This window comes from Ipomoea nil, unplaced genomic scaffold, assembly GCF_001879475.1.
Source record: "Ipomoea nil cultivar Tokyo-kokei standard unplaced genomic scaffold, Asagao_1.1 scaffold2480, whole genome shotgun sequence".
Lineage (NCBI taxonomy): Eukaryota > Viridiplantae > Streptophyta > Magnoliopsida > Solanales > Convolvulaceae > Ipomoea > Ipomoea nil.
The window spans coordinates 115,472-131,843 of NW_017618908.1; the positions used below are offsets into that span (position 1 = coordinate 115,472).

General features: G+C 35.5%; 2 protein-coding genes across 4 annotated transcripts; one reads left to right on the forward strand and one right to left on the reverse strand.

Moving 5' to 3' along the window:
- Positions 1-107: 107 nt before the first annotated feature.
- LOC109152701 lies at positions 108-932 on the reverse strand. Its single transcript, XM_019300354.1, has 3 exons — positions 762-932; positions 412-576; positions 108-221 (listed from the first exon to the last, which is right to left on the reverse strand). The coding sequence occupies exons 1-3, from the start codon at positions 930-932 to the stop codon at positions 108-110; spliced, it is 450 nt and encodes a 149-aa protein (XP_019155899.1).
- A 919-nt stretch (positions 933-1,851) lies between these two features.
- LOC109153058 (lysine-specific demethylase lid) lies at positions 1,852-16,349 on the forward strand. Of its 3 annotated transcripts, none has more exons than XM_019300805.1 (34): positions 1,857-2,019; positions 2,120-3,599; positions 5,988-6,045; positions 6,148-6,270; positions 6,796-6,853; positions 7,064-7,200; positions 7,322-7,480; positions 7,569-7,655; positions 7,937-8,110; positions 8,597-8,749; positions 8,841-9,032; positions 9,123-9,194; positions 9,372-9,467; positions 9,584-9,670; positions 9,760-9,876; positions 9,950-10,166; positions 10,296-10,360; positions 10,620-10,678; positions 10,766-10,897; positions 10,981-11,140; positions 11,234-11,569; positions 11,712-11,891; positions 12,071-12,132; positions 12,935-13,013; positions 13,252-13,398; positions 13,483-13,616; positions 13,783-13,894; positions 13,974-14,047; positions 14,706-14,850; positions 14,958-15,107; positions 15,227-15,322; positions 15,416-15,511; positions 15,597-15,805; positions 15,958-16,349. In XM_019300805.1, exons 2-34 carry the CDS (start codon positions 2,269-2,271, stop codon positions 16,220-16,222), a joined length of 5,562 nt encoding a protein of 1,853 aa, XP_019156350.1. In that variant the 5' UTR covers positions 1,857-2,019; positions 2,120-2,268; the 3' UTR covers positions 16,223-16,349. The 3 variants fall into 3 exon arrangements, with proteins under 3 accessions (XP_019156352.1, XP_019156350.1, XP_019156351.1); XM_019300806.1 differs by having other exon boundaries at positions 9,959-10,166; XM_019300807.1 differs by lacking the exons at positions 14,958-15,107; positions 15,227-15,322; positions 15,416-15,511; positions 15,597-15,805; positions 15,958-16,349 and having other exon boundaries at positions 1,852-2,019; positions 13,981-14,047; positions 14,706-14,816.
- The last annotated feature ends 23 nt before the right edge of the window (positions 16,350-16,372 follow it).

Consider the following 16,372-nt stretch of genomic DNA (forward strand, 5'->3'; position numbering starts at 1 on the left):
CTTATGATTGTGTTTTGAAACATGATGGATAAGTTAAGGTCTTAATGGTTTTTGTTGTTTTGTTTAAACTGTGTTTTTGTTGTGTTAGCTGTTTTGTATCAAACTAATCAATGTACACTGCTTTTTTGTGAATGGTAATGCAGCATGTGATTTCCATAAGTTTGTCCAACATACATATCCAACCACAATTCATACATGAATGGTAATGCAGGACCAAAAGCCTGGAATTCATTCAGTAACATATATATCCAAAAACCAAGACTAATTCCTTAATGACCAAAACCAACCACAATTCATACATGAACAAAACCAACCACAATTCATACATTTCCAAAACCAACCAAACTACATACATTACCAAACCCTACTACCAACTACTGCTACAAATAACACAATCAAGACTACTAACACCTTGTTCATGGACTTCAAACCTTGTTCACTTCTAAGTTTCGAATTCAATTTTCGTATCTCTTCATCTTGTCGGTTGATGCGTTTTAGCAATCCTGGAATTATTCGCTTTGAACGATAGCACATTGGAGTATCATACCAATCAATAAAACCACATCCCACCTTCCTCTGCAATAATAAACAAAATGCAAAACAAAACTGTGATTAAAGTAATTCCTAAAACAGAAAATATCTAGAAATTTGATGTTCATAAATTAGGGTTTGAAACTAATTTAAACAACACAAAAAAAAACCCAAATTGAGCATTTCGTAGGTATACACAAAAATTAGACTTTCAAAAGTAATTAACTTACATTACCACCCACGCATTGCCAAAATCTACGACCTGGGTTCTCAGCTGTCCATGAAGTGCGTATCTTCAGTTGCTCACCACACCTACAATGGACAATTGGAAACCTTTCCCCAAATTCATAAAACTCGTTGCCATGATTAGAAGAAGAAGATGATGAATACGAATTAGCCATTGATTGCAAGCGGAGGAGGTCGAGCAGGAGTGCAGACGCCGTCGAGGAAACCGGTCGGAAGGTGGAGTAATAAATATGCCGTCGAGGAAACCGTCGAGCAGCCGTCGAAGACAATCTCCCTCTGGTGACCGTTTTTTAGCCCAACACGAGGTGGTCCCCAAATAAATACAATAACAAATGACGTTTTTACCCTCACCCAAAAACAATTCGAACGATTAAATAATTTTCCGGCCAATTTTGGCCGGCAATTTGGTCAGGAGGACCAAAACTGCCAAAAAATGAATAGATAAAGGTTTAAATTGAGAGTTTTGAAAGTCCTGTACTCAAATTGCCAGTACTCTAATACTCACAGGACCCAAAGTGTAATTTGTTCTGTGAACATATCACTCTTTAGACCAACAAGGTTATCCATTGTGGGGAGTTTGTTTGAACAAAGTTATCAATTTTTTTTTTTTTTTTTTTTTTTTTTTTTTTTTACTTTAGGTGGAATATGAAGCTTCCACATAGAAGTCGAATGAAGATTAACATCATGTTATACCCTATATAAAAAAAAGATATTACTAAGTAATTATCTTCCTCCACCAATTTCCAAATAATACTGTCTAGTTTAGGATAAATAGGCAGAGGGAGATTTGCAATTTTTAATATAGTTGGTCTTTTTTTTGGTTGATCTAGTTACAATTTTTTTTTTTTCTAACTAAAGAGTGAAGAATAGTTTCCTTGGCATTTTGGTAAATGCATACATTTTGCGTTTGTAATTTTTAATATAGTTGGTCTTTTTTTTGGTTGATCTAGTTACATTTTTTTTTTTTGTTTTTTTTTTTTTTTTTCTAACTAAAGAGTGAAGAAGAGTTTCCTTGGCATTTTGGTAAATGCATACATTTTGCGGCCCATAAGAGAAACGACTTCGCGAAACCTAAAAACGAACTCCCCCTAAATCAGTTCCTAATTCCTTAACGAGAAACTCTCCTATTTTCAGTTCCTTACTCTAAAAAACAAATACGACATATTGACACACAAGGATACTAAAATAGATAAAATAGATAGATACAGAGAGAGAAAATCTGAGCATGAATCCTTCTGCAAGGTACGTCAAGGACTTCACATTTCTAGTTTATTTTTTCCTTTATTTATTTATTTTATTTTCCATTGATCAATTGGTTGAAGTTCAAGTATTGAAATTGCAGAAACTCTTGAGAAAGCAAAGATTGAAACTTTAGGAAGAAAGATTGATAGTTTTTGAAGAATTTGTGCACGTGGACAGTGTATTTTTTTGCATGTGTTCATCAATGCTTGACGAGATATAAGTAATAGTTGATTAGATGTGTGCATATTGATGGGGAGAGGGAGGCCAAGGGCAGTGGAGAAAGGGGTGTTAGGGCAAAACACAAGTGCATCTAGAAGTGGTTCGTTCAATATACCACCAGGGCCGGTGTATTATCCGACTGAGGAAGATTTCAGGGACCCTTTAGAGTATATATATAAGATCAAGGAAGAGGCTGAAAAGTATGGGATCTGTAAGATTGTACCTCCCAAGAACTGGAAACCCCCTTTTGCGTTGGATAGAGATTCATTCACATTTCCCACAAAAACTCAGGCCATTCATCAGCTGCAGGCACGGTGTGCTTCATGTGATCCTAAGACTTTTGAGCTAGAGTATAATAGGTTTTTAGAGGAGCATTGTGGAAGGAAGGGAAAGAAGAGGGTTGTGTTTGAAGGGGCAGAATTGGATTTCTGTAAATTATTTAATGCAGTGAAGCGGTTTGGAGGCTATGATAAGGTTGCAAAGGAGAAGAAGTGGGGGGAAGTGTTTAGGTTTGTGAGGTCAGGTGGGAAGATCACAGAGTGCGCGAAGCATGTCTTGTCTCAGCTGTACCTTGAACATTTGTATGATTATGAGGAGTATTGTGCTAAGTTGAATAAGGTTAGGAATAAGGGTTGTAAACGAAGATCTATACCTGATAGAAAAAGTGTGCAACAGTTTGAAAGTTCTAGTTCGAAGAGAAGGCGAAAGAATACTGAGGGTGAGAGACATGAAATGCACAAAGCAAAGGAGGAAGAGTTTGACCAAATATGTGAACAATGCAAAAGTGGTCTGCACGGGGAAGTAATGCTTCTCTGCGATCGATGCAATAAGGGCTGGCATATTTATTGTTTATCACCACCTCTAAAACAAGTTCCACCTGGGAACTGGTACTGCTTAGAGTGCTTAAATTCTGAAAAGGATAGCTTTGGTTTTGTGCCTGGCAAGGATTTTTCATTGGAAGCTTTTAGGCGTGTGGATGATCGAGCTAAGAGAAAATGGTTTGGATCATCATCTGTCTCACGGGTTCAACTAGAAAAGAAGTTTTGGGAAATAGTAGAGGGATTAGCAGGTGAAGTTGATGTTCTCTATGGCAATGACTTGGACACTTCTGTTTATGGGAGTGGATTTCCGCGTGGAACCGACCAAAGGCCTACAACAGTAGGAGCTGAAATATGGGATGAGTATTGTGCTAGCCCATGGAATCTTAATAACTTACCCAAGTTGCAAGGTTCGGTGCTACAAGCTGTTCATCAAAACATTGCTGGTGTTATGGTGCCTTGGCTTTACATTGGGATGCTATTCTCTTCATTCTGCTGGCATTTTGAAGACCATTGCTTCTACTCCATGAACTATCATCACTGGTATTCTGCTTGAGCTTTGTATAATTTCTTTTATGGCTAATTTCCTTCTTAAAATGTATGGAACCTAATCCTTTTGTTCTGTTAGTGATAAGTCAATAATCAATATTTAGATGCAGCAGATGTTTTGTATTGTGATTCATGATAGTTGTATCTCATGCTTTTATTCATCTGGCAATCTGAGCATAACACCTCTCTTTAATGTTGTTGGATACCAATTCATATGATACCCTATTATGTCTACTCTAAAAAATAACAATGGCATATTGTGATTAGGTTTGCGTTCTACTAATTTTCAGTATCTGTTTGCGATAACCTTGAGAATATCTCGTACAAATAATCAAGGATGGAGGAGTGCATAGGGATGAGATTCGTTTAACTTGATTGGATATTGATTAAAAAAAGAATAATACTAAAAAAACTACACAGAGAGTAGGATTGACACTTGTATGGGGCATGTATGGCCCTAGAATACGGGAGAAGATAGTGGTTGGTCAATTGGGAGATTAAAAGGGAACTACCAAGTTGGTCTTTGTGAAAATGAGAGAAAATTCAGTGTTCAGAAGCAGGTAACACAGGTAATAAGATAGAGGGACAGTGATCAGCATGACAAGTATGGAACAGGGGAACAAGTATAGTTCACCATTTTCTGTTATGTTAACTGAAAATCATTATAGAGTTTTTTGTTGATCACCCATGGGCCATACTTAAGCCCTTGGCCCTCAGACATTCTAGTTATTAAGTGAATTTAACTATTGAAAAGGCATGTATTTGGTGGTTAATAGTCCCTTATGCTTTTAAACTATCCCTTTCTTATCTATGTGGATTTCAGACCATGTCACTGTCAGAGCTCTATCATATATATGGGTAAACCCAAGGTTTCCACCATCGAACACAGTGACTAATCCCCTCGCTGGATTGTAGGCACCTCTTTTGGGTGGGACAGCTGGATCATATATTATTTCTATATCTGTGAATTCTTAATTGTATCGTCCAATTTATGTCTTTGAAGATTCAATCTTTTTTCTTTTTGGCTTTGTTTTCAAATTTTCCTGGAAGATGCTAAATTGACAGTGGGTGCAAGCAAATTATAAGCATACCTTTTGATAAAGATATTTTATTAAGTTATTGAATATTTGAATAGCAGTTTGCTTGATCATGTTGAAAGAGCCCATAATTAATATATATATATATATATATATATATATATATATATATTCTTTTTCCATTCTCATTTTTAGCTTTGGTTTTCACTTAACCTGTTAGCTAAACTATTGACTGTTTACTATTACTTGTTCCAAAGAAATGGTGGGTGAGGATAAGGTTGCTTTGAATTGCTTCTCTTGTATATGGACACAATTTCCTATGATAAGTGATGTATTATGAGTGTACTGTGTACAATTTTTCCTATTAAAATAATAATAATAATAATAATAATAATAATAATAATAATAATAATAATAATAATAATAATAATACGGAGTAACAAAGAAGGAAAAAGAAGAAGAAATAAGGCCATGTATTTTGATAAGAGTTAATTTCATTTTTGGTCCTAGATTTATAGGTGGTGTTAAGAGTTTCACATTGATAAAATAACAGAGAATATATGGGTTTATAAGGCCATGTGTTAGACTAGTTAATATGTTGGATTCAATCTTTTAGTGGTTTGACCCATGTGCATTATAGCCCAGTTGAGTGACTCTGGCCCAATCTTAGTTTATAACAGGTGGCATTCCACTTTTAGTCCCCCCCCCCCTTTTTTTTTTTTATTTTTTATTTTTTAATATTCAAAACATCCCCCTTTGATCTTAATATTATTGTGGCATGACCATTTTAGTCCTTTATCAACACAATCATTTAAATGCACTTAGATACAAGGGCATTTCTGTCTTCAAATAGGAATTTTAAAATAAAAATAAAAATAAATAAAGCGGCTCAACCCATTTTGTAAAAAAAAGATCGAAATGTCCTTGTATTTAACGCCATTTCAACGATTTTGTTAACGTAGGACCAAAAATGGTCATGTCACAATAATACTAGGACCAAAGGTGGATATTCTAATAAAAAGGACTAAAATTGTACTACCATGTATAAATCTAGGACAAAAATGGAATTAACTCATTTTGATAAATTATGATGCTATTTTTCACTTTTATCTCTGCTTGTCTGCTTCCACTGCGAGTCTGGATGGATGTGACTTATATGTGTATATATATCTATTCGGCATTATGTTTTCACGAGTTCAAGCAATTTGTATAAGTAGAGAAGTTTTGTATTATAGGGGATCCTATATTTATATACACAAGACATGGATTGGGCTATAAGCCCATCACTGCAACACTTTTATATTCAACACTATCATTGTACTCACTGCTCGTCTTTCATTTTCAGGGGGGAGCCAAAATGCTGGTATAGTGTTCCTGGTAGTGAAGTCCATGCTTTTGAGAAGGTATTTTGATAGTTTTACCTTTTATTCTTTAATACACAATTCTAATAAAAAGGATTAGGTGAGTCATTACATTTTAAGAATGGAAAATTCCTTTCTCTGCAGGTTATGCGAAATAGTCTCCCTGATCTATTTGATGCACAGCCAGATCTCTTGTTTCAGCTTGTAACCATGTTGAATCCATGTGTCCTGCAAGAAAATGGAGTCCCTGTTTACAGTGTCTTGCAGGTATGCTATATTGTTGTTGGACTTTAGGATAATTTGTGCAGAGGACTTTATTCCCATTGAATAAATCACAGAATGTATTACCTATTTGTGAGATTGTATCCAGGAAGTGGGAATCAATTTACTTCTATTTCCAAGTGCACAATATACACTTAGGTGTTTTGTTTCAACTATTGGACCATGGACCACAATTTGAAATACATCTGAACTCTAGCATTTTGCTGCTTTGAACTACATTATAAAATGAAATTCTACCTTATGGACTATGGAGTACTTTAAGAAAAAAGGGAAGTAGATGAAAGTTCTCACTTCTCTTCTAGAAAGTGTTATAGAAGTTTTTTCATGGAGATCATAAAACTTTTTGTATTGAGCCTTTCTATATTGCATCTTGAAATAAATTAAACAACAAACTATGCTATCATTCAGTTTAATGTGAACATCACTTTAACACTAATGTGATGCTTTCTCAAAGTCTTGCGAGTTTTCCTGATCCCAATGCATTTGCTTTATATATTTCTTTTGTAACAGGAGCCTGGCAACTTCATTATTACCTTCCCCAGATCTTACCACGCAGGCTTCAACTTCGGTAACAGATTACTCTAAAAACTTTGGAACAGTTGGTTTATAGCACTTATTTATTCTTTATGTACACTGTGATGCTAAATGCTTTTAAGGTCATAGTTGCAGTTCTAAATTGCAGGCTTAAATTGTTTGAGGTTTAGTAAACTTATTACTTGTTTATGTACTCTATAATCCTAACTGGTTTGGAAGTCATTTTCACAATTTGCAATTGTAGGCTTAAATTGTGCTGAGGCTGTCAATTTCGCACCTGCTGATTGGCTACCTCATGGTGGTTTTGGAGCTAAATTGTACCAACTTTACCGAAAAGCTGCTGTGTTATCTCATGAAGAGCTGCTCTGTGTGGTGGCCAAGGTCTGCTTGGACCTTTTGGAATTCTTCTCTTCTTAGTCTAGTGCTTCTATTATGGATGGGAAATACAGTTGTTTCTTTAGTTGTCAGTTGCATTATCAAACTAATTTTGTTCTTATTGCAGAATGATTTGGATACTAAGGTCTCACCATACTTAAAAGAGGAACTGCTTAGGGTCTATAATAAGGAAAAATCCTGGAGAGAGCGACTTTGGAGGAATGGCATAGTTAACTCTTCAAAAATGTCACCTCGTAAGCAGCCTCAGTATGTGACTACTGAAGAGGTATTTAAAACATTTGCTTTCGTTATTTTATGATTCGCTTGGTTTTTTGATCTTTTAAAGCACATTGGTGACCTGATACTCTTTGCAGGACCCTACATGCATTATATGCCAACAATATTTGTATCTTTCTGCTGTAGCATGCAGCTGTAGACCATCTGCTTTTGTTTGCCTTGAGGTGAGTGATCTTGGGTATGCCAGGTGGAATATGTGGTTTTAAATTTTAATCTGTAAATTGTTAGAAGCATGTGTCTCAAATTAATGTTTTAGAATTTGAAGTTACTTGAATAAACACATAAAAAAATTCCATTTGGCTGGCATTGGTCAAAGTTAGAAGAAATATCTTCATCATAATTGAGGCTATTGAGATTTAGCTAGTTTTTGTTAAAATCAAGTAATGAAATTTCTTGTCCTTTTAATTATTTTGTGAAAATGTTACTAACTGATTTTCTTCTGTAGCACTGGGAACACCTTTGTGAATGCAAGGCCAACAAACTTTGCCTTCTTTATCGTCATACTCTGGCAGAGTTGCATGATCTAGTCCTCTTTACTGACAAGCATTGTTCTGAGGATGCCAAAAACATTCAAAACCAGGCTCTATCTTCGATTGATTCTGCTGCACTATCAAAAAAGGTTTTATTTACTACTTTCAGTGGCTAATAGAATGAGATTATTTGATCAAACAACCTATTCAAAACTTTTAGGGCCTGTATAATATGGACAAAAAATTTCCATTCTCCAATTCTGTTTTTCTGCTGTTTCCCCCTTTTCCATTCTCCAAATGAAAAAGAAAAAGAAAAAAAAGAAAGAGCTGGAGCCTGGAGTGGAAAGCCTGGGTGAACACTATTCACCTGTGTTTTCCGTTTTCTGGAAAACGTGAAAATTGTTCCAGTTTCTCTTTGGAAAACAAAGTCCACTTGAACACAAACTCCATTTTTTCATTTTCGTTTTAATTTTCTATTTTTCTATATAAATGGAGTTTTTTTCCCCAAACATGAACAGGCCCTTAGCTTACTATTATTATAAAAAGTTTGCAGATAAAAATATAAAATGTGCTATCTGAGTTTATTGCATAAAGATTTCTGTATATAACTCGTGTACAACTTCATCCGAGTGTAGGTTAAAGGTAACTCTGTCAACCATGAGCAGCTTGCTGACAAATGGCTTTTGAAGTGTAATAAGATTCTGCAGAGTCCATATTCTAGTGATGCTTATATCAATGCATTGAAGGAAGCTGAACAGTTTCTATGGGCTGGTCATGAAATGGATCTTGTGAGCTTCAATTTTGTGTTATTGAATTATCTTTGCTCTCATTTTTGTTGGTTTTATCAAACGATGATGTATTTGTCCCACATGGGTTTAGGTCAGAGAAATGGCAAAGAAATTGATTGAATCTCAGAATTGGACTCAAAACGTAAGAAATTGCCTCTCTAGAATAGAGTCGTGGTCATGTAATGGTGATCATGATTTAGAAAAGGTCCAGATGGAGCTTGTTGACAATTTGCTAAGTTTAAGTCCTGCTACTTACGCTGATTCTGCCTATCTCAAATTGAAGGTAATACTCATTTGTGTTATATGGCAAGCTCTTCTGTTGGGTGCTCAGATTTTAGAATTGTCTGATTACTCTTCAATAAATTGTGTGCAGGATTACCAGAAAAAAGCTAGAGTTCTGATTCAGGAAATTGATTCTGTTCTTTCATCATGTCCGAAGATTTCTGTAAGCAAGATAATTGCAGTTTATGCTTCCATCTATGTTCTTTAGTTTATTTACAATCTCTAATCTATATATTTCCTGTTCTTTTTATTTGAGTGTTGTCTTCTTCTGCCATGAGAATAGTCATTTTACTTCGTTTTCCCAATTCCTTTAACTATCTTTGTTATTTGCCATTTTCAGGTAGCTGAATTGGATAACTTGCAATCTAAGATACTTGATTTGCCTATCTATGTAAAAGAAAGTGAGAACTTGATACGGATACTGTCTTCTGTTAAGGTATAGTTGTCTCTGTATTAATGCATTTTTTTCTTTCTACTTTTCATTATAGCTCTAGTCTATGACTCTATTCTAATTAATGTATAACAACACTAATTCATCATTGAGATCCTTAGGCCTGGAAAGACACGGCTAGAAAATGCATCTCTGAGAAGTTTCCTGCTGCAGTGGAGGCAGATGTTCTCTACAAATTGCAAGAGGAGGTAACAGCTTAATTTTCTTGTCTGCCTGCCATACATGATCCTGATTCTACAGTACTGATGATTTTATATACTTGTATCATTTTTCCCAGATCCCAAATCTTCAAGTTGAACTCCCTGAAGTTAAAATTTTATTAGATTTAATTGGAAAAGTTGAACTATGTCGCTCTGAGTGCAAAGAGATGTTGGAAGATTCTATTAGCCTAAAGGTTGTCTATTATATATCCTTATTGTTTCTTTGTAAAACAATTTGATGAAGTGAAATGCTAATTGGATGTTTAGCTTGTACAGGAACTTGAATTACTTATAAATGACTGGGATGCTTTTACTGTTAACATTCTGGAGCTTGAACTTCTGAAACAATATCATAAAGATGCTGTGTCTTGGAAATCCCGTGTTAAGAACATTCTAGTAAACATCAGTGATCGGGAGGATCAGGAACATGTTGTTGACGAGTTAACTTGCATTCAGAGGGATGCATCTTCTCTGAAAATTCAAGGTGTGGATAATCACACATTACACTCCCACATGAAGTTCTGTTTGCACTAGCTTGGTGCATTCTTTTTGTTGATTCTTGATGTTAAGGAAATCAATTGACTTTTAACATTTTCTTTCATTTTATGAATAGTTGAGGAGCTGCCTTATATTGAAATTGAGTTAAAAAAGGCTAGCTGCAGGGTAAAAGCATTGAAGGTAAATCTGATGCATGCTAATCCCTTATCACTTACACTGATTAGTTTTGGGATTTTAAAATTTTCTATAATGGTCGTCGGGGGTGCTATTCTTTTGTTATGTTCAATATTGACTACATTACTTTGACTATTTGATATGTAATTAAGTGATTGTATGCTTACTTGATGAGTTTAATTTTCAGTTATGGCACTGAGTTGTCTCCTATACAATTGTATATCAATGTGTATTAAATTGCTGAAAGTGCATATGATTCACACAGGCACTTCATGGCAAAACATCTATGGATTTTATTGAGCATCTGATGGTGGAGGCTAGCACGTATGTTTCCTAGTTTATACCCCTTCAATAATAATTGCACTTTATACTATTACTGATTTTCAAACTTGATATGCCAATATATGTCAGATTGCAGATTGAGAAAGAGAATATTTTCATTGATATTTATGGGATACATGCAATTGCTGTTTCTTGGGAAGAAAAAGCAAAGCATTTACTTGGAAGTAAGGCAGATATATCTGAATTCGAGGATGCTATTAGGTGCTGGCTTATTGGATGCTTTAGTTCTTGCTTATCTCATATTAAATCTGTTTAGAGTTCTAATATTTCAAACTTGATGATAGGGCTTCTGAAAATTTGATTGTCATTCTACCGTCTCTTGATGATATTAAGGATGCAATTTCCTTGGCCAAGTCTTGGCTACTCAAATCTAGAGCATTTATAACAGATAATTCACCAGCAGCATGCACTCCATGCTTTTTGCATAAAGTTGAGGACCTGAAGGTTGGCCCCACCCTGGAACTACAGATTTTGAATTAACATACAAACCATATGTGTATAGTACTATAGTGTACTGAACTCATTGTAATTTTGCAGGAGTTGGCATCTCAGTCAAAGCTTCTGAAGATATCTTTGAGAGAACAACCACTCGTTCAGACACTCCTTGATAAGTGCATGAAATGGAAGCAGGATGCCTGCTCTTTGTTGAATGATGCAGATTGCCTTTTGAATGTTGATGTTATGGGTGATCAAAATTTTAGCACTCTCAGTCAAAAACTTGAACATCAAATTTCATTAATGGAGAGTGCCATACAAGCTGCTCACTATCTTGGCTTTGAGTTTGATATGATTTCTAAACTTCAAGGTGCCTGCTCTACTTTCCAGTGGTGTGTCAAGGCTCTTTCTTTCTCTTCTACTGTTCCTTCCATTGAGGTAATGGGTTGTATTTCTTAACCATTAGATATTTAGATAGCCATATGGACTATCATATTTGATTTCTCCTTTTCTCCATACTTCGCTCCTAACTCCTCAGACCGTGCTGGTTTATACTGTGCTTATGTTTATTATCTTGTAGGAAATTGAAAAGAGTTTGGAAATTGCTGGCCGTTTCCCAACTATATATGCATCCTGTAGGTTGTGTACTGTGCTGTTTGATGGGGTAACTTGGCTTAAGAAAGCCTTGGAAGTTTCTGTTTCATCTAATCTTAGAAGATACAACTTAGAGGATGCTGAGGAAGTACTTAGGCAGTCTCAGGTAGACCATCTTTCCTAGTCTATTTCCCTGCAGAAGTTAGGACATTGTACCAAGGTGTTAACCTCCTTCCAGTACTTGACCATCTACAGTTACATCTGTTCTCCTTGCAAGTGCACTTGTCTCCTTTGCATGTTGTTTTCCTGATTGAAATTATGCTATTCTTCTGATTTGAATTGCAGAATGTTCATGTGTCATCTCCTGTGATAGTCTCTGAACTTAATAAGGCTATTGGGAAGCATAAGTAAGTTTCCTGTCCTGGATAATCTTTTTCAATCTATTTTTCTGAAACCTTTTGTCAGAGTAGAGTATCTAAACTGATGCTGAAGCTTTGGAAGACTATCGTGTTTCATGAAAGCAATGATTAAATTGTTAAATTGCAGATTATAAGCACACAAGACCTGTTAATATGAATTTTTAATTTAAATGATTTAATATACAGAGTAATAGGACAATGGAATTATTAGGTTTCTAGCTCAACTTTTTGACAGTCTATGCAGGTATTTTTGTTTTGCATAAAAATGGTAGGAATAGTGAACACATGCTATCTAGTCAGTAGTTTAAGGTTGGAGCTAGTGTGCAAACTCACTCTATGCAGAGTCTATGTTGGATGTAAGCAACCTTTGCCCTGTTTCTAGAGAGGTTGTTATTTAGGGCTTGAACCCGTGATTTAATTTGCTAATGGGTGATCCCTTGGTCATTATCCCACATCGTTTAGGTATAAAGAAGGAAAGTACTCCTCCTTCCTGTTTCTAGGGTGCTGTTCCAAGGCATGAAAGTATAAATGTAAATCCACTTTGTCATGTAATTCCAATCAATGTTTACCGGGATGCTTTAGGATGAATCTTCCTTTAGCCAATAAATAGCTTCTATTTACTTTCTGAATATGTTGGACATTGGAACTACTAAGTCCTGAGTTTTTATCCTTTAATAGGTCCCTGTTGCATTATTCATCTCATGAATAGTTGCCATATTTTAATTTCCATGCTAGTTTCTCTTGTTTAGTTCCGCTGTAATAGGAATTTTAATTGTTTGTACTTTTGTAGATTGTGGTTGGAGCGAGTGCAATTATTTTTCAGCCTTGACTTGAGGGAACGGTCATTGGACATGTTACTGCAGCTTAAGGTACTATACTTTGGTTGAAAATTTGTTTCATATATTGCATTCTGATGTCTTAAAACCCACAATTTTTATTTATTGAAGGATGTGAATCTATTCATTCTCATTTTGGTTTAGTCAATTTTTTTTCCTATTGTAGTTGTACTATTTGTAGCTTTTGTAGTTCATTCTGTGCTTTTCTCTTCTATGCTCATTTTTTGTGGTCGTGATGTTACTTAATGGCTAGTGATTGCAAAACATTCAGGAACTTGGAAGCAATGATGCATTTAATTGTTCTGAAATGGACATGGTTTTATCTGAGGTTCATAAAATAGAGGAGTGGAAGCATCGCTGCATGGATATGTTTTGGACTTCTGGAGATGCAAATATACTGTGTAGTGCTCTTTTAGAGGTTTAAAATTGTTTGCCATTCTCTATATTTCTTAGTTTCATATCCTCTGTTTTAGATGTCTTATTGGAATCTTCAATTGTGCAGATTAGAGATACTCTTGGAAGGTCATTTTGCATTTTTGACAGGTCTAGCTGTTTCAAAATCCAAAATCTGTGTATATTCTGCTCAACTGCTACTGACAACCAGAAGCTTTTGACTTGTTCTTCTTGCAAGGACTGGTAAATTTTCTAGGCTGTAATAATTACCTGATTACCAATTTATCATGATTCACTGTTGAGAGTGAGCTTTGTTGAATATTATTATTGGTTGAAAGACCATGTGGTGATCTATATGCCAAATTTGCTTCTATTTGCCATATATCTGAAAGATGATATTTTTGTATAGCTTTCACCTGGGCTGCATTGGACAACCATCCTTGGAAACAAGTGTTCCATTTACTTGCCCCTATTGCCAATTGATGAGAAGTGGGAAAATATCTAAAAGTGGTTATCTGCTGGTATGCATTAGTTATTTGGTTCTCTAAATGATTTTGCTGGGATTATTAGTCTTCTGGTCTGATGTGCTTTATCATATAGAAAATAGGGCGGAAGCGTTTTGAATTGAAGGAGCTCAACAAGCTTTTGTCAGATGCTGAGGATCTCTGTTTATGGTAATAATGAATAACCCCCCCATATTTCACTGAAAATGTGTGGACTGTTATATTGCTATAAATTTCTTTTTCAACATGTAATCTTGATTTGTTTGGGTAAGCCTTTCTTGACATCTGTCAGTTCTTTCCCATTCTAGCAAAATGTATAGCTAATTTAATTCTACTTCATGTTCATAAATCACTCTCTCCTTTTTCTTCTCCACTCAAGATGGTAGTTGCTCAGTGCAAAACAAAGCTCATTTGCACGTCTTATAATATGTTCTAAGTCCTAAGTTCATAGTTTATTGTCAGTTTATATGTGCCTTCTGTTTCATGTTAAACAATCTAATTTATAATGAAATGGTGTCAATGCCGAGCAGCTGAAGTTTTACTGTATCATTAGGTGTATTGAAATTTATATAGGGTTTTCCCTTGCATGCGAATGTGATGTTTCCATTTTCTATCCTAGTTTTTTACTAACATCATTCCATCTGATACCTGCAAGCAGCTGTTTTAAAAAAAAAAAAAAAAATTGTTTTGGGCTAGTAGCTTAAAACACCCTACATATAGTTTCAATAATAATAGGCCTATATTTTTTTGGCATGTGTGTCATAGTTCTTAAAACTTGTGTGTTTCATCAAGGATGTAAAATGAACTTGTGTTGGGTTTTCTGTGACAGGATTGAGGAAAGATCATTACTTAGCCAAATTGTGGACAAAGGTGTTGAGCTTAGTGCCTGCTTAGGAGAAATCTTGGATTTTGCATTAGCTTGTGTTGACAAGGATCTGAGTGTTGTGTCTACAAAAATGTGTGTTGCACTGAAGGTGGATATCTATGTATACTATACTGGTTATTCTTCAGAGTCCAGATATGTTTTCAGTGAGAGTATTTCAAGATTTTGTATTAACATTCTCCACTGTAATCCATACAGGCAGTAGATGTGACTGGTTTTTATGATTGTGAATCAAACTGCAAATTGGAGTTGGCATTGTCAAGAAATTCATGGAGAGTTGGAGCTCAAAAACTGATGGACGGTCCACAGAAGCCTACAATTCAACAGCTTCGGCAGCATTTAAAAGAGGTTTGCACTGACAATGAAAACACAAAACCACAGTGACATTGTTTTCCTAGAAATATATATATATATATATATATGTTAATTTTCAACATCCATCTAATAGTCAAATTATACTTGTTCAGGGACTAGCTATAAGCATTTCTTCTAAAGATTACTTTAGACAGAGACTGAATGAAGTAAGGAATATAGGATTGCAATGGGCCGACACTGCAAAGAAGGTTAGCTAGTAGTGTGTGTTCATACTACTGTGTAACGAACGATTAGTGATCTTTCCACAACACTGCTAACTACGACTGTCTTCTCTTTGGTAGGTTGCTGCAGATGGTGGTGCACTTGAACTGGATAAAGTCTTTGATCTCATTTCCGAGGGTGAAAATTTGCCTGTGAATTGTGAGAAGGAACTGAAAGTAAGAAATAGTTGCTACCCTACCCCATGTAGATATAAATATCATGAAATAATATTTGCCTCATTTTGTGGGTAATGTTATGTAGTTATTGAGGGATCGGAGTATGCTTTATTGCATCTGTCGGAGACCAAATGATGAGAGACCAATGATCGCGTGTGATAAATGTGATGAGTGGTACCATTTTGATTGCATTCACTTGTCTTCCTCTTCCCTCCCAAAAACCTACATCTGCCCAGCTTGTATTGGTGAATGGGAAGATACCGACAATGCATCAATACCAACCAGTGAAGAGGGGTAAGCCCCATCCATAATTTATCACCATTTTTAAACACTTCACTTCAGTTCAGTTCTTGACAAATACTAACCTTTGTATTTCATGTTCTACTGTCTAGCAAAATAGAATGAATGGTTTTTGAATCCTTTGATTTGATGTGATGTGAAAACAGGTGTGGCATTGGAAAACTGAAGGAGCCCCAAACACCTTCTCCTCGACACACAGAGGCGAGAAGGAAGAAAAGAAAACTGAAAGCTGCCATTGCCATTGCCATTGGCGAGGAAACAGCTGCAGCCCCAAGGCAGTGTAGTAATGTTGTGGGGTTGTTTTGGGGAATCCGCAAGCCATGTAAAAGAGCAGCTCGGAAACGAACAGATCTGGAGAGCTTGGCTCCCCGGTTTTCTTCTGTACAGAATAATAATAATAATAATTCATAATGTCGAATACGCACAACAATCTTTTTCTTCATTCAATTGATTCCCATTTTTGCAGTCAGTCAGTTTTAGTTGCAGCAAATTTTGAATGTTGTATTCATCATCTAAATACAATACAATTATTAGACCATTTTTACAGGTAAACAGTCTTGA

Excerpts from the sequence above, each read along its gene's own strand:
- LOC109152701 (XM_019300354.1), bottom strand. The coding sequence starts at position 932 with ATGGCTAATTCGTATTCATCATCTTCTTCTTCTAATCATGGCAACGAG. Across the intron at positions 577-761 it reads GGCAATGCGTGGGTGGTAAT|AGGAAGGTGGGATGTGGTTT; the intron begins GTAAGTTAATTA and ends TTATTATTGCAG. Across the intron at positions 222-411 it reads GTTTGAAGTCCATGAACAAG|GCTTTTGGTCCTGCATTACC; the intron begins GTGTTAGTAGTC and ends AATGAATTCCAG.
- LOC109153058 (XM_019300805.1), top strand. The coding sequence starts at position 2,269 with ATGGGGAGAGGGAGGCCAAGGGCAGTGGAGAAAGGGGTGTTAGGGCAA. Across the intron at positions 6,271-6,795 it reads CTGTTTACAGTGTCTTGCAG|GAGCCTGGCAACTTCATTAT; the intron begins GTATGCTATATT and ends CTTTTGTAACAG. Across the intron at positions 7,201-7,321 it reads TGCTCTGTGTGGTGGCCAAG|AATGATTTGGATACTAAGGT; the intron begins GTCTGCTTGGAC and ends TTCTTATTGCAG.